General features: G+C 42.9%; 2 protein-coding genes across 3 annotated transcripts in view; one reads left to right on the plus strand and one right to left on the minus strand.

Moving 5' to 3' along the window:
* The window catches only part of ctnna2 (catenin (cadherin-associated protein), alpha 2), a 331,524-nt gene that overhangs the window by 233,026 nt on the left and 72,795 nt on the right, over nucleotides 1-25,703 (plus strand). Inside the window, exon 1 of one of the 2 annotated variants that reach the window (XM_028975731.1) lies at nucleotides 9,816-9,911. The exons of the other annotated variant lie outside the window; for it this stretch is intronic. The gene's annotated coding sequence lies outside the window, so the exon portion shown is untranslated. Of the gene's footprint in view, nucleotides 1-9,815; nucleotides 9,912-25,703 lie in introns of those variants that run through there. 2 annotated transcript variants of the gene reach the window in all.
* Nucleotides 10,410-13,656, minus strand: lrrtm1 (leucine rich repeat transmembrane neuronal 1). Its single transcript, XM_028975732.1, has one exon. The coding sequence runs from the start codon at nucleotides 13,070-13,072 to the stop codon at nucleotides 11,504-11,506; it is 1,569 nt and encodes a 522-aa protein (XP_028831565.1). The 5' UTR covers nucleotides 13,073-13,656; the 3' UTR covers nucleotides 10,410-11,503.

The raw sequence follows: 25,703 nt of genomic DNA on the forward strand, positions 1-25,703 counted from the left end.
CTCTCTCGCTTTCTCAATGACCACGGTACGTTAATCATTCAGTTTGATGCTGAGACTGCATGCCCAATTATCATTACTATAATTATCTTTATTTCTGGGCAGATATTGGCTGATCCCACCACTGTTTTACGATGATGGAGGATGCAGATGTTTGGCTGCTGCTCCACCCCTGGGCTCAGTGTTCTCAGCACTCCACACAAGTCCTGAATTCTCTTTAGATGACCTTCAGTAATTGCATTTCAAAAGCGATGACTTGCGCATATTTAGAAAGACATTCATTTTTTTTCCTGGAAGCAAAAATAAGAAAAAACCCACAGATTGTCCAAAAGCATGTGACTGATAGCCACACACACACATTTTTTTTTTGTCCTTGTTCTTTAAGTTTGTCATCAGAGATTTTGGCCATGAGTGACTCTTGTCTGCTGAAATATGGCTTGAGTCCTTGCCGAGACTTGATTGTGCTGCCTTTTTTTCTCTGTTCAAATTAAAAGTCCCCCTCTCTCTCCTGTGAGGTAGAGGCTTTGCAGGCAGAATTAATTCTGTTTGCTTCGGGTGGCACGTCTTAGCACACAAGTACACAACTTGCATAGCCTGCTGATGCCCGCGTCAATAAACCTTGCCCTCATTCACAGCCTTCCGACTCTATGATCATTTTGAATCCCTACTGTAGATCAGTGGTATAACAAGGATACCGGATTTCACTGCCTGATTTTACGCCGTCCAGGTAGCCTGAACTTTCCTCTCCCTGCTCCCATGGGAGCAAGCGTGACAGCCCCACTGCATGTGAGCAGAGAAGAACGGTCAGAGGGCAGTGGCCTCCGGTAATTGGGATTAATTGGAATTTGTGAACTCTGACCTCGCCAGAAACTGTCTGCGAGGGCCTGCTTGTTATGGGGCATGTGTAGCAAAGCATAGTTGCTGAGCTGGAGAAAGGATTTCTGCTGTGAAGGTCCTGCAGGCAGCCTGGGACACTGTCAGCAGGGTCAACATGGGTTATACTTCAGCCACAGCCAAACTCAGCAAATGAAAACCCCAAAATATCGTGGTTAAAAATATATATATTCATAGACATACCATCCTGGTCACATTTTATTAAAAAAAAACTCCACTATTTTTATTTATTTTTATGATTTTTTTTTATTTGTTACAATTCATTGATACTTGATTTCATTGACTTTTAGCAATAGCAAGTAATAGTCACTATCATCAGGCACAAACAAAGAACCATTGGGTGTTACAGGGTTTGCCGAAGCTTTATGCTGGTCTTCCTCGTCAGCTCCAGGCCACACGGCCGCCTGCGCTCCCTGCTGATGTGGCGGATGAACAGGATCCGTGACCACTTCAAAGTTGTTGCTATCAAAGCGAGCAGCATGACAAATTTAGCAAAGCATTTGAAACAGCATCACTCAGAATTATACACAGAGTTCTGAGAGGGGTGTACAGTTGTTCTAATATGAATATTTTAATTGCCTCTGTCAAAGAATACGGTTGAAGTAAGTTAACTATACGAATGGCTGTATCTTCGCTTCTCTCTCCATGTTTTACAATATTTATTAAAAATATTTGGAATTCATCAGGTTATTCTGCTCAGAATAAAACATCACTGTCTTTAGCAGAATGTTTGTTTTTTAAATATGTGGCATCTGCATTTCTGGGTGAGGGTGGTAGTAGCCTAGTGGGTAACACACTCGCCTATGAACCAGAAGACCCAGGTTCAAATCCCACTTACTACCATTGTGTCCCTGAGCAAGACACTTAACCCTAAGTTGCTCCAGGGGGGACTGTCCCTGTAACTACTGTTGTAAGTCGCTCTGGATAAGGCCGTCTGATAAATGCTGTAAATGTGCATGATTCAAAATGCATCCATACAGTGCTGTTCAGTGCATGGCACTGGGTGCAATGCTGAACTTGGCTGAGTATGCAAACAATTGTAAACATTTATATTATAATTTCAGTCTATTATAAGAAATTATAAGCAAACATACATAATCATATGGTGTATGGCTGTCATTTTTGTTTTACACCTCCATGATTTAAACTATCAAATGCAAAAATCGACACTTTCCCATTCATGCTTAGATACTTAAAAGCAGGTGTCTAGTGGTGGTGTGCAGATGTGCCTGGAAGCAGCAGATCTGTTGCAAAAGCAGAATTTTTAGGTGGTTGAGTGTATTGTGTTCGTCATATGAAGACTGTTTTGTCTGCTTCACACTGAACCTTTTCAAGCATGTATGAGTCTATTGAACTGATTACAACTGATTATTTATATATTTATAAAGCTGCATGGAATGTCTTCCCAGGAATGTGAAAGTGTCACAGCGGTGCAGGGCATAGAAGATATGAATGCATGATTCCAAACAAAAACAAGGATTTAATGACATAACAGGAACACTAATGCAGGCACAAGGTCTAAAGACATTCAAGATACATTTATAGTAACAGACGGATGATAACTCTCCGGGGCAATCAGGCTCACAATGGACACAAAAAGAGCAGGAGAACCTGTCCTGGAGTGCCAGGACCGGTTCGGGTTGTGACAGAAAGCGTTAGACATTTGTGTACCCGTTGTTGTATCAATATCTGGATTACAGTATTTTTATCAAGGAGAGGGTGTACTTAGTTTATTATAACAATCATCAGGCCCTCCAGGAAGCTTGGGCCAGTTGAGTGTTTTTTTTTATCAATTTCAGCATCATCATCTTATCTGTATCAGCTGTTTATTTCCTTAAAGCGAGTGGAGAGTGTTTTTCAGATGACCTCAGATTTGGGAGTCCCTCCCAGGATTCTATTTTAAGATATACAGTACTATACAGAAGTACAGGAGTTGTAAAGATAACTAATTAAACGCTTGATCTACGTATCAAAATAATGATTAATAATAATGAATATTTATTATAAGAAATAATAACAAAGAGACACAACCATTAATTTTATTTGATTCCAGAAACACAGAAGAGTTGAAGGTTGACCTCTCGCACTTCTGTAAACTCATTAAAGACCTCCTGTAAGCAGAAGTCTGCAGACTGAAAACATTATTGGGTTTTAGCTCAGAGAACAGCGGGATAACAGAGCTGTAAGGAGTTGCTGTCTCTTTCTTTTATAATGAAAAATGAAGAGATCCTGCAATGGGCTGTTTTCTTAAATCAATATTTGACAAAGGGGTTTTTGTTACTTTAAAAGATTTCACTTTCTATAGTACTTTTTCACATTATGTGCATGTTTTTTTTATTCCTTCCTGTATAGGATCATTACCTTTTCAAAAGGTGAATTATGTTCTGCATGTTTTAGCTGGCTAGAGTAGGTTCTCCTGCAGTTCTTCTCTCCCTCCTGTTGAGTGCTGTGCTTTGACAGGTAACCGCTGTCCTTGGTTCTGAAACAGCACAATTGCTGTCACTCTGTAGGAATGCTCTGAGACCCATGCTGCCCCACCCAAGCAGAGACAGAAGCATTTGTTTGAGATGGAAATTGAATGATATTATATTATCCCCCCAGCTTGCTGGCTAGGAGCGCGACACACTTTTGTGTGTTCTTGCTCTGCATCAGCAGTCTGTTTTCACATCTCTAAAGGTCAGAGAGAAAGGCAGAGTTTTGGGGAATATGGGAGGAGTGAAGGGAGGGGTGAGCAGTTATCACCCCCCCACCCCTTTCCTTTCTCCTTCCTATAGAAAACGTCCACATCAGCATTAACAACGAGAAACAGCCGGTCACCCTGAGTAACATAAACAGCTCTGACAGGAGACAAAAAAACTCAATTTGCATTTTTTATATCATGAGGTGTTTTCATTGGTGTTGTCATCATTTGATGCTACAAGGTGACCCCAATAACTGTCCAAAAACATTCATGCTGCATCATAACAGGATCTGTTTGAGATTCTAATGTCTTACCACTTACTTATGCTTTTTGACTGGTGAAAGAATAAATAACCCATAATGGAGGTTGATTAAATAGTTAAAAAGTTAATGTACTGAAATTAATCTATATTGTATCATATTATGATATTATATAATTTTAATTATTCATTTATTTTATGCAGCTGATGATGTCTCGGATATTTGTGAACCAACCTTATGATTGTGTATACCTTTAGTAGGTTTCTTTGTGCTCTGTTTGTTTGACAGATTAGATTTAAAGCTACCCTGAGTGGAGATCCGTATCACGCATTTCATTTATGCAGCTCAAAAGCACCTCTACAGTCACAGAGATGGCTGTATTTGACCCTGGTGTTATTTAAATAGAAAGCAGACAATGTCTTCATGTAGATGGAGAAGATCCAGACACACATTCCTGAGTGCAGTTTATGGTGTGCATAAATTGGATTTTATTGGTTTTATTGCATCCTTAATTAAATGAATGCAGAATAATTGGGACGTCTTTTAAAGTTATTGGATTTTTTAATCCATCCTTGTAACAGCACCGTGTCCAAACTTCAAATGAAAGCATCATTAGCCGAAGGACCCCTCTCTGTTCTTACACAGCTTCCTCCATGCTCCCTTGTTGCTTTGTGCTTAGCATTTCACACAAAATGGTTAGATGGGAGAATTTGAGAGTGCCTGTGAGAACCAGTGATATTTGCCTCTGCCTGTGCCACTTCATGCTAAGGGGAACATGGCAGAGTTATGCGCAATTTTTTTTTATTTCAGAGGGTACAGAGAGCCTCCTGGGTTAAATGCTTGTTTTCATCCCACGTTTCTGTTATCCAGCATCGGGGCCCCATCCTGACTTCACACTGTATTCATAAATCTTCAGCAGAATGCACTGAATGTAATCAGGTCTGGTGCAGGGAGCAGCACTGGCGTACGGCTCCATCTCTCTTCGTAAACAGCAGCAACAACTATGCAGTCAGATGTGCAGAAAGCAGGACCATCTGCAAAAAACAAGAAAAAAAAAAAAAAAAATCACTTATCCCTGTCGTTCTCCTTCAGCATGACCATTTTGGAAATGGAGGCAAAGAGATGACAAAAGTCCCATTTTTTTTTCCCCTCTGTGGCAAGGCGAGCCATCCGTCAAGAGAGTGAATTGTCTAGTGGCCTGGTTTCTGGTTTCAGTGTCCCACTAACAATGACAGGACTCTGTCTCTCCAGCTCAGACACACGTGGTCGCTCTCCAGAAGTGTGAGGTCATCCACCTCACACCCCACCTTAACCCGTGACTTACACCTGCCTTCATATTCACCCAGTTGTTTTACTCTATATATTTACATTTTGTTTTTAAATTAGTCTTATACATGAGTTTGTGTGCATGATTATGTCTCTTCTCTCTTTCTCCCTTGCTGCTCACCCCTCTGCATGTTCACCAACAGGTAAGTCCATTATCCCATTCTGCATGATCTTAGATAGGGCTGAACAATAAATCAAACTGAAATCGCAATTTGTAAAATACAGAAAATTATTTTATTAATTGCAACGACTGCAATTTTGCAGACCCCAGACTCTGCTCCGTTGGCTAATGTAATTTTTGCTGCGGGAAGACGCATGCACAGACATTCTGGGTGTGCTGGAGACAATCAGTGAGCGAGAGACTGGCGCATTGGGGATGCAGGCAGACGAGAGGCAGCTGCAGCGATGGCACGTGAGAACGGGTGGTGTGGGTGGTAGTAGCCTAGTGGGTAACACACTCGCCTATGAACCAGAAGACCCAGGTTCAAACCCCACTTACTACCATTGTGTCCCTGAGCTAGACACTTATCCTTAAATTGCTCCAGGGAGACTGTCCCTGTAACTACTGATTGTAAGTCACTCTGGATAAGAGCGTCTGATAAATGCTGTAAATGTAAAATGTAAACATAACACACTCGCCACTTACTACTATTGTGTCCCTGTGCAAGACACTTAACCAGACAGTAAAACAATGTTCTGTCCTCTTCGCAGTAATCCGCTTTAAGACGGAATGCAGCATGCACTGTGCTTGCCGCGATGGTTGCGTTTGCTGTTAAAAAACAGCAAGTGCTGGTCAACATGCCGTGGTTGCCACATGGCTCAGCACATGCAATAGGCATGATTTTCTAATCTCCCGATAATGTAAGACGATAATGTCATGTTGCACTTCTCTGGACTCTCAGAGACAGATAAGATCAGCTTTTCCTCCATTCCCACTGTGTGTGTGTGTGTTTGTGTGTTTTGAAGGGGCAGACCGAACACTAGCCCGCTTTGGTGTGCAAAACTGCGTCAAGGCGTGCAGCAATTAAAGTGCCACAAGGTCGCCGAGTGTTTTGCTTGTGCTGTGCTCGGCACAATCTGAAACCCTAACCGTTGCGCAGGCGTGGAACTGATTGGTACGGATTCGGCACTGACAACCGCTCTTATGCCGTGCAAGTCATAGAAAAAAGTGGGTTTCAGCGCAACGCTCAGTGCATGTTGCATTCGGTCCGAATGCAGCTGTAGCCCACAGGGCGCGAGGGTGCATGTGCCAGAACTATGAATATTTAGGCCAGGGGGCCACCTTTCTCGATGTCCATTTAAGTGATTTTTATAATGCTTCCCATAACCCCTGCCTTTCCTCCCTCCGCTGCCCCTTTGCTGGTAAAGCCCATTAGACCTGATTGGGAGTGACAGTGAGAGAACGCAACGGGCTCGGCGCTCTCTGACACTGGACAGATCCCAATCTCTTTCTTCTTGCAAACTGGAACAGGAAACGGCCCAGTGTGAAAAATTGAGCAAGAGCTTTTTACCCGTCCCTACAGTGAGCCGATGACTGCCCTACGCAAGCCACGCTGCATCCATTTGCTGCCATAGTAACGGAGTAAGGCTCTCTCTAGCCCTGCTTTTGTGTCATTGGTGTGAGAGGCAACTTGGATTGTTTGCGTCCCATGAAGTTTGGTCGTTGTCATAATCATAATATGTCTGTGTGCGTGTTTGTGTTCAGTTGTGATGTTGGAGTAGGTGGACATTTATTGGCAGTAGATGACATTCTTTAAGCCAGATCAGCGTTTTAACAAAAGCAGCTTGACAGCAGATACTTTCTGTCCCAGGAAACTGAATGTAATTGCAGGTTTCTGTTCAGAAACAGAACGTGTGTTTACTGGGGAGGTGGGATTGTGGGGAGGTAGACGGCCTTTGGCCTGATGAGCAGGGGGTGGTGGTGTTTTTTTGTTTTTTTACGTCTGCTTTTCACTGCATAACAATTGAAATTCAGCCCTGTTACAGCCTTATCTGCTGAATGATAACACAGTCATTAGGATTTTACTTTTTTCTTCTTTGTATTTTTTTAATTATTACCCCCTCCCCAGTCCATTTGTTTGTGGGCTCACCTGTCTCCACATCCTTTATAGCTGGAGCCAGAGCTGTGTTTGATAGCTGGATAAAGACTAAATGGCTGATATTGAACCCGGCTGTATATTCTATCAGAGCAGTGTTTAGCGCTAGCACTGTGCTTAAAGTCATGTGGTATGGAATTCACTCTCGATTCTTTGAATTGCATCTTTGCTTGTGTGTAGAGAGGAAGGAGGGAGGGCGGGGTATTGATTTTTCTTATTCATCCCTCTCTTCCTCTCTCTTCTTTCTTATTTAGTGTGTGGGTGGATGTTGTGTGTTTTGCGGAGGGCTCCTTGCTCAGCCCTTTTACTGCGTCAGGCTGCTTACATCTTGCAGAACTGATCAGAATTTGTTAGACTGCCACGTTCTCAACACTTCCCAACACTGGGGGATAGTTGAGCCGCCAGGCCTTTTGAGTCGGAACGTTTTACCCGTTTCATTCATATTTCAGCTTTTCAGTTTATCTAAATGTTAAATAATAGATCAAGAACTGTGTGTTTTCCCCAAGATCATTGCAAACACACACACATACACTCATGCCCAGCAACAACTGTGCCCACTATTAATGAAAGATCTTCCCTGGATTGTTTATCTGGGCACCTGTCTGCTCCTTTTCATTACACATGAGAAGGACATGTCCCTCAAAACCAGTACTCTTCTCTGAATTAGACTTTATTAATTACTTTATTAAGACTCTCACAACCCCTTTTCAGGAACTGTACTTAACCTTTTTTATGAAATGCCACATCAGGAAAAGCTATCTATAGTTAATAGTAAAAAATATTAAATGCACCAAACATAAGTAAATGCTGGTGTTTAGTGGTTATGCAGGCACAAGCAACATGTGCATTTGTAAGTAATCTGAATGCCATCTAAATAATTAACACCAAAAACATTGTACTTTTTTGATGGAACCGGCAACATCGGGTAGGGCAACATAATACATTTCCTGGTTTATTCCAGAATGTATTCAAAATGTATAATATTGTTGTAAAATACAAAATACGAAGTACCACATAATGGCCAAGATCGGAATCAAGCCTGGGAACAGTGCGATAGCTTGTCCACAATGGGTGTAACCGGATACTGTTTGATGTGAAGTGGCTTTGTTGACTCTGTATTAGTGTCTGACATGTTTTGTTGACTGTGTGTGTGTGTGTGTGTGTGTGTGTGTGTGTGTGTGTGTGTGTGTGTGTGTGTGCGCGTATGTGTCTCCTCTTTTAGGGTGTGAATGTAACAATAGAAACGACCTTTCACTCTGTCACTCTGGCCAAGGACTGACATGTTCACACATGCTTTCTAACGGTCTGTCAAGGCAGCTTGGCACACTCACTCACGCCACCTCTTTTGCATACAAATGCATACAGACATTTTTCTTTGTATTCTTCTATAAGAACTATGTAACGTACATTATATAACAATAACATATGATTCCAAACCTAGCCCAAACTGTAAACTCAATGCTTGAAAGCAAAATATTTTCATAAAAAAAGAATTTGTGTGTTCTTATCTTTGTGATAAAATAATGAGTTAAGGACAAGAACACACATACATTTTTACAAAGAGACCATTGTCTGTAGAGCATTAACAAGATTTCCACAATTCCCATGAGTGCACACACTTAGCACATACACACGCTATGGATCAATTAACAAAGCCACAAGTCATCCTTTGACACATGCAAAGACAGAAATAAAGAAATAGAAATCTGTGTGGAGGAAATTGTACACGCCAGGTTCATCCGCACACCAATAAAACATTGTCATACAAATCAGTCGCATGAGCAACTTTTTTCGGTTAATGTCAAAATTCACTTTATCTATCATGTGACCTTGATTCTGTAGCCTCCATTTTAATGAAAATACAGGTAATTATGACTACAGGCTATTACTGGTCCTTACACTGTATGTTTACCATAATAATAAATTTTTCACAATATTTGTAATGATAAACATCGACTGTGACTCACTGTGTATTTGAATATGACGGCGCAAGATTAGTCTGATGGCAGGTATGAAGATTAGACATCATAAACCTGGGGTTCTATTTTTGCTGTTTGTAAGAACAAAAATCGTTCATTTTCATTGTACTTATCAGCTAAATGCACTGCCATCTCCAAGCATGCTCATTACAGCCCTTAGAATTGCTGTTTGAGGTTGGAGTGTCCTGTACACCACATACAACAAAATAATCAGCTCTAAATATAGGACAGGTATTGCCATGCTCTGGGTGCTGTCTTAAATGAAAATTCAATCACCGCTTCCCTCTTCGAGGGAGAGGTGACAACAGGCAAATGGGCCAGCCTCGCTGTCTCTCCAGTGTTATTTGTGGCTGTTGCGCTTGCCGCTGTTCTGAATGCACATTATTCATGGTAGGCTGTTTGTTTCGCAGCCCAGACTGGCTCAGTGAAAGAGAGATCATGAATGAGCGGGGCTTTTTTTTGTTCCGTTCAGAAATGAAGCCGTGCGCTTGTTGTGTTATTGCTTTTGTTGGTGAGCTCTGACAACCCAAGCCATGGTTACATGCAATAGAGAAGATGTCCTTGATTAGAAAATGTGCTTTGAGAAGAAGCATCTGGGCATACAAATCAAAGGATTAAGAGGCAAATGAAGACTATGAAAGGAAAGATGAAATACCTTAACCTACAAAATGGAGATTAGGTAGGATATTGCAGAATTTGCATATGTTGGCGCTGTTGTTAGAAAATTCAGTTATGCGTATTACTAATTGTCAGGTGCACACATTGAGACATGCACAGGCACATCTTGTTATGAGGCCTAATGCCTGGATAACCCTTTGTTCCTCCCACACCGTCAAAAATGACTATACTTGCAGTAAAATCAGCCTGAGTTGGAGTGAACATTAGACCCCTTTACACCCTAAGAGCAGCTCGTGGATGCCACATAGCATACTGGAAGTACCCTACAGTGTCACTGTGGAGAATGGCAGGACAGGATATTGCTCACCCCCAGGCTGGTGCTGGGTTTCAGCACTGGCTCCATCTGCTGTGGCTCTACCTCTAGTAATATGGCACTAGAGAGCACCCTGTGTCTTTCCCGTTCCACCGCTCACCTGCAGCTGTTTTTATATGTTGCATGCCACAAGACAACACCATTTGTCAACATGGCCAGTCACACACAGACCAAGCAGAGAAGAGAAACATTTTGAAAAATAAAACTTGTATTGTGAAGAATCTGTGGTCACATAAGAAAATGGCCTAGCATCTTTGGTGCTTTCTGTTTTAGCCTTTAAGAAGCCACGGATCCGTAATCCAGCACAGTTGTAAATTGTAAGACATTAAATCTGTTCCCCCATTTCTGATCAGCATGATCTTAACCTAGGAAAACAGTGAAGGCATAGCCCGTGGTCCTGAATACTTAGCTTTGTTTATTTACCTTATCTATTGAAAAGTAGAAGGGGGGGGGGGCAAAAAATGCAAACCACAACAGCAAAAGGGCAAAAGCAGCACAGTGATTATTACTCATATCATATGGGGGTGGCAGCAGGAGAGATCGGAATTTCAGATTCAATTTTAACATTTTAAATGAGCCAACGTCCCCAGCAACGTGTTGCTTCAGATGTTCAGAACACCCTCCCCACAGCCCTCAGCACAATCTCAAAGACTCCTGCACACAGCCTTTACTGTGAATAGCAATTCATTTATTTAAACATTGGATTTTTTTAAAGTTACAAAAAATGTAGAATAGCATCTTGCATTTTTACCCACTCTTGCACTTCTGCTTTTAAACATATTTTACACAGATTGTATATATTTTTTCTTTAATTCTCTCTTTTTAAATCCCCCAACTTAAGATGTTTTTGTGGATTTCTTTTATTTTTTAAAGACAGAATTTTCTTTTTTTAATATCCTGAATTAGAAAGACATGTTAAAGCTGAAATATCCATTCCTCATGAGAGGCAGCCTCTGCAACAAGCCTTTATTCCTCAAAAGGTGTGTCAAATCTACAGTTCCCAAAGTCCAACTGATAGAGATTTCACAAGACTGATCACACATCAGCAGTAAAATCCAGAGCCGTTCAGTTCAATTTCTCCAGCTGTCCGTTCACCCATCCATCCACACGTCCATCTAACTGCTTGTTGCTTCTATCCATGTCTTCCACTTAAAGCAGCACAGTGCAGTGTTACGTGTGTCCAGGATCCACCAAACCCAGGAAACTTCCAATTTGATCTGTGAAAAAGTGAGTGAAGGAAAAAAAAACAGAGTAGCCGGATCGTAAGAGCAGCATGAGTGTCACACCTCACACTCCCTGGACGGCTGCTGCTGGCAGGTGCAGGAGCCGAATTCGTTGATGATGACGAGGGCCCCCTCAATGTGGTTGGGCTTGTAGTCGACATAGTACTCAGGTGTGGTCATGGTGGCTATCTGCTGCATCGCCTGCTTCTGCTTCTGCTTGCGGCGCTGGCTGGTGAAGCACTGCCTCAGCTGCCGCACGCCAGCTGGAAAGCACTTCCATGACACGTACAGCATGAGCACCACGATCAGAAAGGAGAAGATCAGGGCCATTGTGCCAGTCACCACCTTCTGGATTTGCATGGTGCTCTCTAGGTCGGGTGGGGTGACAGTGAAGGAGCTCGTGGCCAGTCCTCTTCCTTCCGTCTCCAGCAGGTCGTAGGCACTCCGCGTTGGGCCTTCGTAGATGTAGCCGTGTGCCCGATCCCTGGGGGACGTGAAGGTCTGGGTGGTGATATCAGGTGCGTCCTCGCACAGCTGGAACGCGTACACTGCGTCCAGGATGTCCTCGCCCTGTGCCGTGTCCGGGCTGGAGCACTGTAGAGCGCTGTCGCGATGGCCCTGGAAGTTGCTGAGCCAGGAGGCCAGGGCACAGACGTTGCGACTGCACTCCCACTCATTCCCTGACAGCGTGATACTGGTCAGCGACGTCCAGGAGTCCAAAATCCTCTGTTCCACGTACGTCAGTTTGTTGGAGTCCAGCATTAGTGTCTTGAGGTTAGGTACACTCTCAAAAACGTGTGGCTCTATGTACTCAATTTCATTGTTGGAGAAGTCAATCTTCTCCAGGAAGTGCCATGTCCAGTCCAGCGTGCTGACCACGATGGTGGCCTTGTTGTTGCGCATGTAGAGCGTGCGCAGTGAGATGAGGCGTGGAAAGTGGGCGAGGTTGACTTTGACCAGCTCATTGTGCTCCAAATGTAGCTCCGTCAGCTTGAAAAGCCCGGCAAAGGAATTACGAGCCAGGCTCTGCAGCTGGTTGTAGCCCAGGTCCAGGAACTGCATGCTCCTGCAGTCCTGGAAGATTCTGACGGGGATGAACTTGAGGGCGTTGTAGCGCAAGTGTAAATTGGTTAGCTTCCTAAGGCCATGGAAAAGGTCAGGCTCGAGTGCCTGCAGCCTGTTGTAGGATAGATCCAAGATACGCAAGTTGGGCAGAGGTCTGAATGTGCCGTTAGGAAGGCTTTCGATGTGGTTGGTGCTCAAGTCCAGCTCTTTCAAGCGCCTCAGCCGCTCAAATGCGTTTTCCTCCACAAAGTCAATGTTGTTATGATCCAGGTACAGCCATGTGAGCTGCGTCAGGCCAATAAAGTGCGCCTCGCGCAGCTCCGATATGTTGTTCTCCCGCAGGGACAAGCCTGTGGCGCTGCTCAGGTTGCGGGGGATGTCTGTTAGGTTAAGCCCCTCGCAGTAGAGCAGCTTGTTGTCGCAGCGACACAGCCGTGGACAGACACCCCCTACCAGGGGAACCATTTTTAGAAAAATGCTCAACGAGCACAGTATCAACCCCGGAGGCTTCCTCAACGGCCACTTTAGGTACAGACCAATTAGAAAGAAATCCATTAGCATGAATATCCTGTGATGCAGCACAGAAAAAGTCCATTGAAAATCTGTCAGATTTGTATCATTTTGCTTGTCATGATTTCATAAACTCCCCAGGGCAGGATTCGTTTTAACGTCTGCTCTATTATTCAAAATCCTGTCACATCAAAAATAAAAGACTCAAGAAGGATAAAGGGCAAGTCACTGGGCTCATTTTAGATACAATTGAGCAAGATGCAAAAAGAGGCGGTGGGGGGGGGTTAAAAAAATATAATAATTTAGGGGGGGGGGGACTTCTTCATGAAGCAATCTCATATAAAAAGATTCCTACTCACCCCTATTCCAGAGGCTGACAGCCTCTATTCAGCTGCTCCCTTTGTGCCGACACTAATTATGTGTGAATCTAAAAAAGACCCCAGTGTGGTACAAATTCAGCCCCCCCTCCCTTTTTCAGCGGACAGCAGATCCTGGCAGACTTACAATGTCTTAGTTCTCCTCGAGTGAAAGAGCCAGAAAGAGCAGGAATCCAAGTAGCTTTCAGCGAGCTGGTAGGAAGTGCAAGTTCCTCTGCCTGCATGCATGAGCGCAGACGTCCTCTCTCTCCCGCTCCTCTGCAGTGACCGTTGCGATGATCGAAGAGAGAGGGAGAAGGGGGGAGATGGACAAGAAAAAAAAAATGTTTTTCCTCTCCCTGTTTCTCGCAAAAAGCCTGATCTGTCGTCATGAATTAGCGTCCGTCACATGAAATGATCACTGACCTGAGCGTGTTTAATCCTGTCAGTTCAGTCATTATTCTCTCAGTGACCAGTGAGTGGGGAATGATCCAAAAAAATAACGCTTCTGCGGAGCGCCAGGAATGTGAGGGTCTCTGAAGAGGTTCCTCTTTTTTTTTTGCCCTTCTGTTTCTCAAAACTGGTATCCCATGTACAGAAAAGGTGATAAAAACACAGTTCTCAGCGCTTCTCCCATCAGCCGACGATTCGCATCTCCCGCTTGGCTCTGGCCGCTGTTGCCGAGTGCTGAGGCAGACGATGGAGAGGCTGAGGCATCGTAAGACGAGCAGAGGCGCTCGATGCCTTGCAGCAGACTAGTGCACCGGCTGAGCATGCAGGAGCACCTTCTGTTCACTGAGTGTCGTAAGCCTCTCACAATTCAGCCTGGCTGCTCTCTCTCTCTCTCTGACTCGCTCATGCACTCTCGTTCACTCACTCCCTCGATCTCCTCCTCCTCCTCCTCCTCCTGTCTCTCTCAGTCTCTCCTGCTCAATTTTTTTTCTTTCTCCGAGACATTTTTCGTATTCAGAAAGGGTGGGGTTTAAGCTTTGGTTTTTAATGAAGCAGAACAGATTCACCTCCTCTCTCTCTCTCTCTCTCTCTCTCTCTCTCTCCCCCTTTCTAGCTCTCTGTAAACCCCTCTTCTCAATTCCTTTCCTCCTGTCTCTGATGAATAGAAACAAGTCTGTCTCTTTTCATGTTACTTTTAAAATCCACTTTCCTTGTTAATGTAACATAATTTTACTGTAATGACCAGAACACTTGTGTTTCATCATACCTCCTCACTGCATTCTCTCACCCATCCCCTGCATATCTACACATCACATGCATGGACTTTATCTTTCGATGGCACAGTACAGTACTCAATGACCTTTTTCTGATAAAGATTGTAGAAAATCAGATTAGATTAGAACTGGATTGATTTGAATTTCAGGGTGCTAAAGTTTATTTCAGATTTCATTTCTCATTTCATTGAGAAATGAAAAAAATGTGACAATAATTTCAAATAATTTAAGACTTAACAAAAGGAAATCTATATGAAACGTGTTTGTTTAAAGCATAGAAATAACTCTTATTTCACAGAGGTGCATATTTGATATATTTATGTAAGTGCGAGTGCATGTGTGTGGGAGAGGGAGACTGGAAGAGTGTCCATTTCCCACTCTGTTAGCTCCTTGATGAATGAAGAATCAAGTGCAGTGAGTGGTAATAGCCTCATGCTCCATATGTCTCCACTGTTTATTGCTAACAGAGCGTGGCCCTTTCCCCCCGTCCCCATATCCCTCTGCCTTTTTTCCATGACATTACCCACAAAACAAACAGGAGCCCTGAATTAGCATTTCAGACTGCCAGCTCCCTGGCCGCATTTAGTGCGGTCATTTCAAGGCGTGCCTTACAGTGGGAATACAGATATCATCTGTTGCCACTTAGCCGAGGTTACATAAATATTCCGCGCAGGAGCCACATGCCCACGCTTGGCAAATGTGCTCCTGAAGGCTTGTCACTTCACTCTGATTAATTTTCAAGGACAATGAGCTGTTGTGATCCTTAACATGACGCAAACATTGTTGCGTTTGCCTCGCTCTTCCCCCTGATGGCAGCCATGGCGTTTACTCCTGATGCCCGGCGCAGCGCTGTGTGAAGCGGGAATTAATCGGCAGCCCAAATACAAAAGGAGGACATGGAGCAGGGAGGGGAGGAAGGAGCCCTGGTTCTGGTTGGTCTGTAGCTGTTAATTGGCGAGGTGGTCTGGGGGCAGACTGCCGACACGCATTCCGGCCCAGGTGAAGCTCACTCGCCCTAATTTCAGGCAAAGCTGCCTTCGCAGGACTGTGCAGGAATGTGGGGGTCACGCCGGGTCATGGAAACAACCTCACTAATGTGCAAGGTTGAAGTGACCGCACAACACGATGGTCTTCATAGCGTACATGGAATTTACCTCGACGTGGCCTTTTCGTTCAGTCTCCCTTGTTATTCTGATAAACACACACTCAATGTCAATCACACACACTTTTTGGAGCTGCTAGATACCCAAACCTGTTTTACACTTTTAAATTCTCAGCAAATACCTGACTGAGAAGTAGATGTGGACTCAGCAAGAATACAGGGATTAGATTTTTTTTTTTAATCAGCCGTATCTGTCCTCACCTCATCCCTCTTTAGCTGTAATAAATGGCTGCACCATCAGCTAATGACTTGGTGCTCTCTAATGACACGGGGAACAGGAGATGGGAGTATCCGGGCAATCAGTTTTCAGCACATTCCAGAGGTTATTGTGGCAATTGTGCTTTCAATCACACATACACGCTCACTGCGAAATATGCCCCCTATACCTTTTACAATTTTCGACTATCCAAGTCAAATGAGGAAAATCAGAATGTAGCAGAATGTAATGGGTTTTCAGCTGTGTCCTTTATTTTAATATAAAGACCAGAATACAGCAAAGAACAGCCAGTGTGTGCTGCTGTAACTTACACACTGACTAGCGGACCCAACAACAGGTTGGCGGCCAAGGTACCACTGAGATGCCACTGAGCAAAGTACCATCTCCACACACTGCTCCCCAGGTGCCTTTCATGGCTGCTCACTGCTCACCAAGGTGATGGGTTAAATGCAGGCATTTGTGGGTTGTGAAGCTGTGACAATGTCGGGGGTGGGGAGAACTGGAGCAGGAGGGGTGAAGGTGCTTGTGGTGGCGTGAGAGGCCTGAGAGAGAGAAAGAGGACAGTGAGAGGCCCAGAGGACAGCGTGGTAAGAAGTTCAGTCTTTACCATGGTTGGTAAGCAGGTCCAGAAACGGATTGGGCAGAGGTGGCGTTGTGGAGCAGGTGGGCGGTCCGGATCTTCGAGAGGAAAACAGACGACAGGCAAGGGCAAATCCAAAATAGTAGTCAAACAAAGGAAGGTCGGCATGAGGCAGTAGACTATCCAGTGAAAAAGTAACAAAGGGACAAACCACAACGATGAGTGGGTGAGGATCCAAGATAGCAGTCACTTATTTATAGAGCACCTCGACCCCTTCCATGTCTACTTTTGGGTGGCACCCATGTGCCCGCTGCGAGCAGGGAGGTGGAAAGGGGAGCGGAGTTGTCTTGAATAGTATCGTCTACGTGCCTGTTGACTCAAGGTTTAGTCTAGTTTAGTCAAGTGGTAATTATTTAGTTATATTATCTTACGATTTAGGCAGACATTAATATATTATCTTCTTAACTGTTAGTCTGTAATTGTTCGAGAAGAGACTATTTAAAAGCACACAAATTGTGGCGGTGGTGGCCTTGCGGGTAAGGAAAAGGAATCCACTGAAGGTTCACCAAGGTTCCACTGAACAAACGACCGTCTCCACACACTGCTCCCCTGTCATGGCTGCCCACTGCTCACCAAGGGTGATGGTTAAATGCAGAGGACACATTTCGCTGTGTTTCACAATGACAATCACTTCCACTTTCCCAAAGTAGTGATAATTTAATTTCAAACTGTTGATATCTACAAATCGGATGCCTCTAGAGGTTGGACTCTCTCAGCTGTAAATAATGAGTTATCTTATACAATCAAAAGTCTGCAGATGGAACACAAAATTATAATGCTTCTCAGAGAACAATGAGATAATAGAGCTGTTTTTCTCTATACACATCATGTTATTTTTTTAAGGAAAATCAGCAATAAAGGTAAATCAATATTTGAACAATGTTGGACATAGGGGTTTTTGTTATGTTAACACAATTGCTTGCAGCTTAGGTAAACAGTGGTTTTGTTCTGTGTTGTTTGTATCGGTGCTTTTGCACAGTACTGTTCATAATTAGGATGTTGAGGATCACCTAGTCCTGAGTGAGCAAGGGCAAGAATGAAGGGTTAGTCAACTGCCTCTCTAAACTGTGGTTGGGAAAATATTACCCCTGTAGAATAACTCAGAAAACTGTATTTTATTAAGCAACTGCAGATTAATCATGAAGAAAAAAAAATGATAGGCTCCTAGCTGCTAGGTAAAATTCCAGGAATAGAGTGTTTCATGTTTGAAAGGGAACATTTACATTCACAATGAAAAAAATAAAATGTCACTCTGGAGCAGCAGATAAAAAAAAAACCCAGAACAAATTGAACAAATCGACTTAAATCATCATCTTCGTAGCTAATGAAAGTGAATAAACTGGGATTCTGCGTGATTCACCAGGGCACATGTCTCAGCTGTCACGCTATCAGGACTGCCCAGAGCGGAGGGGACCGCGTCATTGCTGACCCTCATGAGCTCCTTCAAAAGAGCAGCTCCTCACAAGGGTCACCACGTATTTGAGGCGTACTTGCCCTCCCTGGCTCTAAAGAGAAAGGAATGATGCCTCACTCCATTCTTTTTAACTTAAAGTTCTTTTTTGTGTTTCTTTTTGTCTAGCCTTTTTTAACTGTGTAATTGTGGATTGGGACCACAGTCATCTATTCATCTTTATTCTTCTTCTCTGCAGATTTTCCTCTGTCCAAGAGATAATGCTCATGTGGAAAATCAATCATCATTTCCTTAACAAATGGGGCTAACATGATAGCTCCACCCGTACGACCAGGGCAAACTAGACAAGGCAAGGAGGCATGAAATTGGTTAGCACAGATTATTAATTAGAATAAGATATTTGTTTTCTTGGGCTATGCTTAATCAATGTTATTTTATGCTGCCCTAATGTTTTCTGCGACACTAGGTTTGTAACCATAGTATCCTGCTCCTCTTGTATTTATTGTGACCTGGCTGATTAGCAAACATCTCACTTATGCACAGTTAGCAAACTCCGGGTGCTATTGAGCGTATTGGCTGGTACAGTAGCCTCGCCACTGTAATGGGTGCCCTTGACACTGTAATGGATGTGAGGTCCGTACATGGCCTGAGGAGACTTAAAATGGCTGGCCAGTCTGGCAACAGCCATTCAGAAGCATACATCACTGCCCTGCCCTGAAAAAAGCATGTCCTCTGCTGCCATTTATTTAACTTGCGGTTAACTGGGGTGCTTAGTGGGGAACCTGCCTTGATTTTTAAGGGATTAGACCCAAAAACATTTGAAATGGTTATGCATCAAGTGTCTAGTTTTTATTTTGTAACCTCTGTTTGGAAGCCTGTTGTTATCCCTTACCTGGAGATTTCTGATAATTAACAACAAAGCAATCCCCTCTCATCAAATTAGCATGATTTAAATGAGCAGCGTACATAAGAATGCACGTTGAGAATTCGCAATGCTTTTAAAGATTTGTTTCTGTAGTTATTGATGATATCTGCACCAGTTTGTTTGATACCATGTGTGTATAGGTTATAACTTCATGCACGTCAGAAACACATTTGTTCTGATGGAGCTACTTAATTGCTGGCAGAGAAGTGGTAACAAATAGGGGCCATCTGAGGTGTCCTGCAGTGTTCCACCCTGTTCTTCCTTCCCCGTGGAGGGTGAGTAGGTCCATATTGACTCCATAATCCGATTTCCTGGTGGATTCTGCACATATGGACACCTGTGGTTGTGGATATTTTCTTCACCCTGAATCCCACCAAACAGGACCTACATTTGGCTGGTAGACCCTCAGGCTTCATTACATGCTGCCAGGTCTCCATGGAGACTCTGGTAGAGAGGCTGTGATTTAAAGAGGAGAAGGCACTGCCTAGTCTCCATGGCTTTTGAAGATGGCTTCTGGAATTTATGGATTCAACACAACATAAAACAGATTTGCTGCCAGACAAAAACAATTAATATGTGTACATATTCAGACAAGTGACAAATGAAAAGTAAAAGTCAGAATATATTAGTGAATTAGAATGTCATATATAGAGGGAATTGGTATGCTGCTGCAGCATCACTTCAAATGTATACTAATTTTTTAACAATTTACTTTGTTTTATGAAGAGCTGTTCGGTCTTAATGGAAGTGCCTTATGTCCCCACCCACACAACAGGGGTGTCACCAAATAGTTGATGTGTATGAAAATGATAACCAGCTAATGTCTAGGATTCATAGAATTTCAACTTCCCACACTCACATTAATATTAATGTTAATGTGTTATCCTCATAATTGTAATAGTATTATAGATAAATCTGACTGTGATTTTCAGACATATCACATCCAAAACGTACAATAATAATTTGTATTTTTGTCGATTTATTATACCAAAGCAGAAAAGATGTTAAATAATATATTTACTTTGCATTTCTTAAAAGAGGGACAATATTATTATTATGAATGTTAAATTGTGTGCAAAGATATGACAGTAAGCTGACATTTACGTTTGATTGTTTTTGTTTGTGTATATATGTATTTATTTATTTGTTTAGACAGACTACATTATTTTGGCTCATAGTCCTCAACATTTACACATCTGTATGTTTTTTTTTTTCCTGTTTTGATTTGTCCCCCTTCTGGACATGTGTTGATGGTATGTCATTACATAGGTTTTGTCTGCTTTAAGATTAGTGGATCAGTGTTACCAGCTGGGGTGTCTCTCTACTAGGATTAACACACTTTTTTTGTATTGTGCGTAAGCTTTATTCATTTTCAATTTTTGATAATTTACTGTGTAGCCCAGCACCACCCCTTGCTAACAGTGTAGTGCTTGGAAGCTGCTGTTGACAGGTTAACAAAATAAAATCTGACAGTAATAACTGTCAAATACTGCTTTATTCAAGCATATTTCCAGTAATAACATGCCAACGGAATGACAAGACATCAAAGGCACTTTGTTCCCCTGCATTATCTGTGAGACATTAGTCACGTACACCAATGAGACTGACACGTCCCTGCCCTGTTGTCTTTTCAACATCTTAACTCTAGATGGTTTGTCATTTGCATGCTTAAATTATAATTATAATTACTGATATTATTATGATTTAACATCATTAGCATTCCTATCAGTTATTCCAGGATGTCAGTATCTGATGGAATTGACAGAAGGGTCAGTCAAGGCTTGTAATTAACAACCTCGCAAAGGAAGATCTAATATTCCAGTGAATCATGAACGGAAGGCTTGATTGCTAATGTGGGGAGTCATCTGTAAAGTGCAAAGGTCAAACTAGCCCCCAAGCTTTTGTCCATGGATGGTCATGTCCATGATCATTTAAGCAGCAGTTCTGAGTTGAGACAAAGCAATTTTTCCTCTGCAAAATGTCATGAGTGCCACTCTTAAGTGTGAGTGCAATATTCCATTCATTCAACTCAAATTGTCCACAAAACTGCAGTTTTTCTTGTGTTTGTGTGTAGATAAAATTTACTTGAAGATCTCAAAAGGCAAACATGCTACATGTCCATTAAATATAGATGTACGTTTGCACATTTAAAGCTGCGTTTATGGATCCTGCATCTTTTCCTGCAACAATTCACAGTTCGATGCTAGGCACGAACCAGAGTAAACAACTGCAAGAGAACATGTTTGTCTTTGCAGCCGACCAAGCAGAAGCTAGCTGGTTGGACAGGGCAACATGTTCCCAAGCATGCCTGCTCTCCAGTCACTGAGCTGCTGTATCTGCCTCAATAAGCATCCTCCCAGCAGCTAAATGGGAAAATCAATAAGACTTCATCTTTTGTGAATCACCCATTTGGTGATGAGGGAGGGAATGAGGAGGATGGAGCTGTCACATGTGGCTTTGCTCTGGGTGGTGGGGGGCTGCAGGTTTGAGGTTTTATAGGGTCTGTGAGGAGGTGTGTGTGTCGAGTGGAGATGTGTAATGGAAGGGAAAAGGCCCCTGTAGTCAGTTTGTTGGTGCTTTTGTATGCACAGACAGGATGAAAGTGTATGTGATTAGGGGTACGGTGTTGCTCCCCATCAGCAAGGCCAGTAATGAAGGGTTTGAGTGTGCTTGATGAGCATCTCTGTCCAGCTCTAGTTTTCAGAAGAAAACTTGCCGGGAAATAAAGGAGGTCTGTTGCCTCCTGGCTTCTGTCTACAGTTGTGAATCACGGTTTTATGATGTTTCCTCTCAGTTTCTTGAGTGTTCTTGAGTGTATAAAAGCTGACAGATGACAAAGTGAATTTGTATGATACTGGTTGTAGATTCTCAGGGCTCTGTTACATTATTATTTGAGGGATGGACACCATTGATAAAAAATCTGAGCTTTGATGAGGGTGGAGATTCCCATATGTGTTGGAATCTGGATATTGTGTCGCCTGAAAGTCAACAACTCTTCAGTTATGCACAGTTATGCACTGCCAACGGTTCTTTGGGGCAGTGGTGGCCTAGCGGTTAAGGAAGCGGCCCCGTAATGAGAAGGTTGCCGGTTCAAATCCTAATCTGCCAAGGTACCACTGAGGTGCCACTGAGCAAAGCACCGTCCCCACACACTGCTCCCCGGGCGCCTGTCATGGCTGCCCAATGCTCACTCAGGGTGATGGGTTAAATGCAGAGGACAAATTTCACTGTGTGCACTGTGTGCTGTGCTGCTGTGTATCACGTGTGACAATCACTTCACTTTCACTTACAGAAATCATTCAAGTCTTTCTGATTATCAGCCAGGCAGTGAAACAGACGTTTCCCATTTATATAAATGCATGAAATTTTTTTTTGCATTTTTTTTTTTTTTAGCATAGCATTTTCTGTCTTTACCTGGCTTCTGTTGTTAACAAACATCCTTTTTGTACTCTCTGACCTATGCTGGATTTGTTGCTAAGCAGTCACAGAGATGAGCTGAGAAATCAGATTGGCCTCTTGTCACTTTCGGTTAACCACTCAGAATTGCTTTTTGTCCCTTATCACAGGCTTCTAAAACCTGAGATAATTTTTTCTCATTTAGCCACATACCTGCCCAGCCTTCCCAGATGACCTCGTCCAGATCCTCACCATGCTGACATTTAGATTTGCCGCCGTTAGTCATATATCTATCCTGTAAATGCCTGGCCTTTTTGTACTCTAATCTTCCTTGGCAGGTTCTCTGCAGCCTCATCCAACAAAACTTCTGCTGGATAGTCACTTCTCCCGCTTTGAAAAAGTCATCCAGCCTGGACCTCTGGCCTAACCCTAAACCCCGCTTAGCAGTGGCTCACTTTACAGTTTGATCATGCCTGTTGTGAGAGCAGCAGCAGGGCTGTGATTGACAGAGGGAAGGCTGCTTCTTTCATGCTTCTGGATCCCAACACTGGGTCTTTTTATTCGAGACAGTGTGTAAGCTTTATCCAAGTGAGACCACTTTGGAGGGTTGAAAACTACCTGGTTGCTTGAACTGTGGGAGGTGAGTCCTGGTGTGCAGCTCTTTCTCCTCCCTGTTGAGTTGAATATGATGAAGGGAAAATAAAGGCCTCCTGAGGGAGAGTATGATTAAGTTCTCCATTGACTTGACAGAGGGTTCAATTATCAGCAACATGCATTACACTTCCAAAACCTCAGTACCTCAGATCGCTTGATTGATCCCAGTTGAAAAGCAATATTCACACCTAAGAGTTGCAGTACTATAACTACATTTCTACAGAAAAAGAAATGGGGTCACAAACCACAGTAAAAATTCTTAATTAAGTCAAAATCACATGTTTGCCCCTGAAATTGACCAGGAATGTAAACATGCACATTGAGTTTTTAGAGTTTTAGTTTTTCCTAACCTGAGATAATATGAAATAAGAAAAGATCCGTTACATACTTAGTAACATACTTGCTTCTTTAATACCAAAAATACCAGAATCTTATACTGTTCATGTATTAATCTAGACTTATTTTCAAAGGTTTTTTTGCCATATGTACATGTTGCAGTGTACAATGTAGAATGACATTATTACTTTGCCATGAAGAGTGCATCATCACAATAAATAAATACTGTATGTGTGTGTGTGTATGTATATATTTACAATTTCCCTCGTTCATGTGTATTTCAAAAGATTCCAACTAATGACTGTTGTTCTCATCTCTGAAAGTGAGATAACAATTCTCTTAATCGTTACATTCTCATGAGTATCTGTTTTCACAGGTGCTCAACTGTGGACTTGAGAGAATGCCTTTACCGCTTTGATGCCGTACAGTGACTGCTGCAGCTATTGGGCCTTTGTATATATCTTTTTAAACGTATCTTCTAGCATGTTAAAACTAATTATACATTCCTCTTATACTCTCTGGAAGAAATCAACGTCAATTCTATCTCCACTCTTAGACATCAAGGTGATGCAGCAACTGCCTTCCTTTGAGGTGTCAGCATGTTACCGAATATTAGGGTGTAGCCGAGAGAGAGGAGCAAAGAAGAGGGAAAGAAAGAGAAGCTTTTGTGCTCTAGCATTTAGCTGCAATTTTATTGACAGCTCAATCCCTGAATGCATCACTTCTTCCAGTCGCTCGTCCCTCCCTCTCTCTCCACCTCATCCCCCACCCCCCCAGTCGCTCAGTCTGCTGGTTAATTAAAACAGCGTGTGGTGGTACAGAGGGCCCCAGCCCTGTCTGTCATTTGCGAAGCTCATTGGCACAGCAGGCGTTTCTTGAGGCGACAGCAGGCTTCTCTTTTAAAGGAGAGCATCTTCATGGGGCCGTGCCCGCTGCTGGGGCCCTTCTGCCAGCTGTTGCGCAGGGTGGCACCGGTGGCATCCTAATGGAGTCATCAGCCTCGGTTCCTGTACTGCTGCCAGAGCTGCAATATTGTGGAGATGTAGCCAGTGCTTACTCAACGCAGCATTGAAACCATCTCCGAACAACAAGGCTTTTCAAAATTACATTTATGGCATTTATCAGGCACCCTTATCCAGAGTAACTTACAATGAGTAGTTACAGGGACAGTCCCCTTGGAGCAACTGTGGGACACAATGGTATTACGAAAAGTATACAAAACGAAATGAGACTAAAAATTCCTTCGTCACGGGGTCTCTGATCCCAATCGACTCTATTCTCCTTTGTTGTCCCTGGCTGGTGGAACAACTTGTCCTGCTCCATTTGACTAGCCGAGACTACTACCACCTTTAAGAAACATTTGAAAACCCACCTGTTTAAAATGTATTTCAAAAGAGTCTAAAACAAACATACGCACATGCACACACACTGACAAAAAAAATTGTCTAGCACTTAACAATTCCCTAGCATGTTCTATTCTTGACAAGTTAGGCCTTATCAGGGCTCAAAATCTATGGAAACCGAATGAGAATTGCTGGTGTCTTCCTCTTGTAAGTTACTATGGATAAAAGCGCCTGCCAAGTAAAGTAAAGTAAAGTATTAAGTGGGGTTAACTGGGTCTTCTAGTTCATAGTTGAGTGTGAGGGCCTAACCAACCAGTTTTTCAGCATCCAGATAACATGTATGTGTGTGTTTGTATGTATATACACACCTTCCCTCTCATCAGTGTCACTGGGTGCATGTGTTAGCACGTTTTCCTGCTGAAAAAAATTATGCAATTATCACGGCAGAGTAAATGTTTACACTGAAATGACAGTCTATTCATGTTTGATTATCGCATCCTATGTCAATATTTTGCTTGATGAGACTTTAAATTTGTTGCCATGTGTCAGAAGTAGCATACCTAACAGGACTCATTTAGTTCCAGTAAATAGTGCTAATTAGCACCTTGATCTCACTTCTTAATGGGAGTTTTAGCACATAAGGTTTTCTTTCAGAACATTTTCTTCTAAATCACAACATTGGTTTGAGAGCTCGGCACAAAGTGAAGAGGGGCCTGCTGAAGAGCATGGCAGAGAGACACACTCATTTTCAGCACAGAAGCCAAATTGTGCTCTTTGAAGCCACCCAACTCAGAATCATTATGAATAATGGGGTAATCATTTCTCTCTGACTTGCTCTCCCCTGTGTTCCCTGGCTTGTGTTGTGTGCTTTATATGTAAATAGGGATTGCCAGCACATACATGCTATTGAGCAGATCTCTCGCAGAACCATCTGATCATCTATCTTTGGTGGTGGAGCCCAAAAACCTTGATAATTTTATATGATAATAGCATGCTTGAATTATCTTGAATGCCGC

The sequence above is a fragment of the Denticeps clupeoides genome, chromosome 4, assembly GCF_900700375.1.
Source record: "Denticeps clupeoides chromosome 4, fDenClu1.1, whole genome shotgun sequence".
NCBI classification, from domain to species: domain Eukaryota; kingdom Metazoa; phylum Chordata; class Actinopteri; order Clupeiformes; family Denticipitidae; genus Denticeps; species Denticeps clupeoides.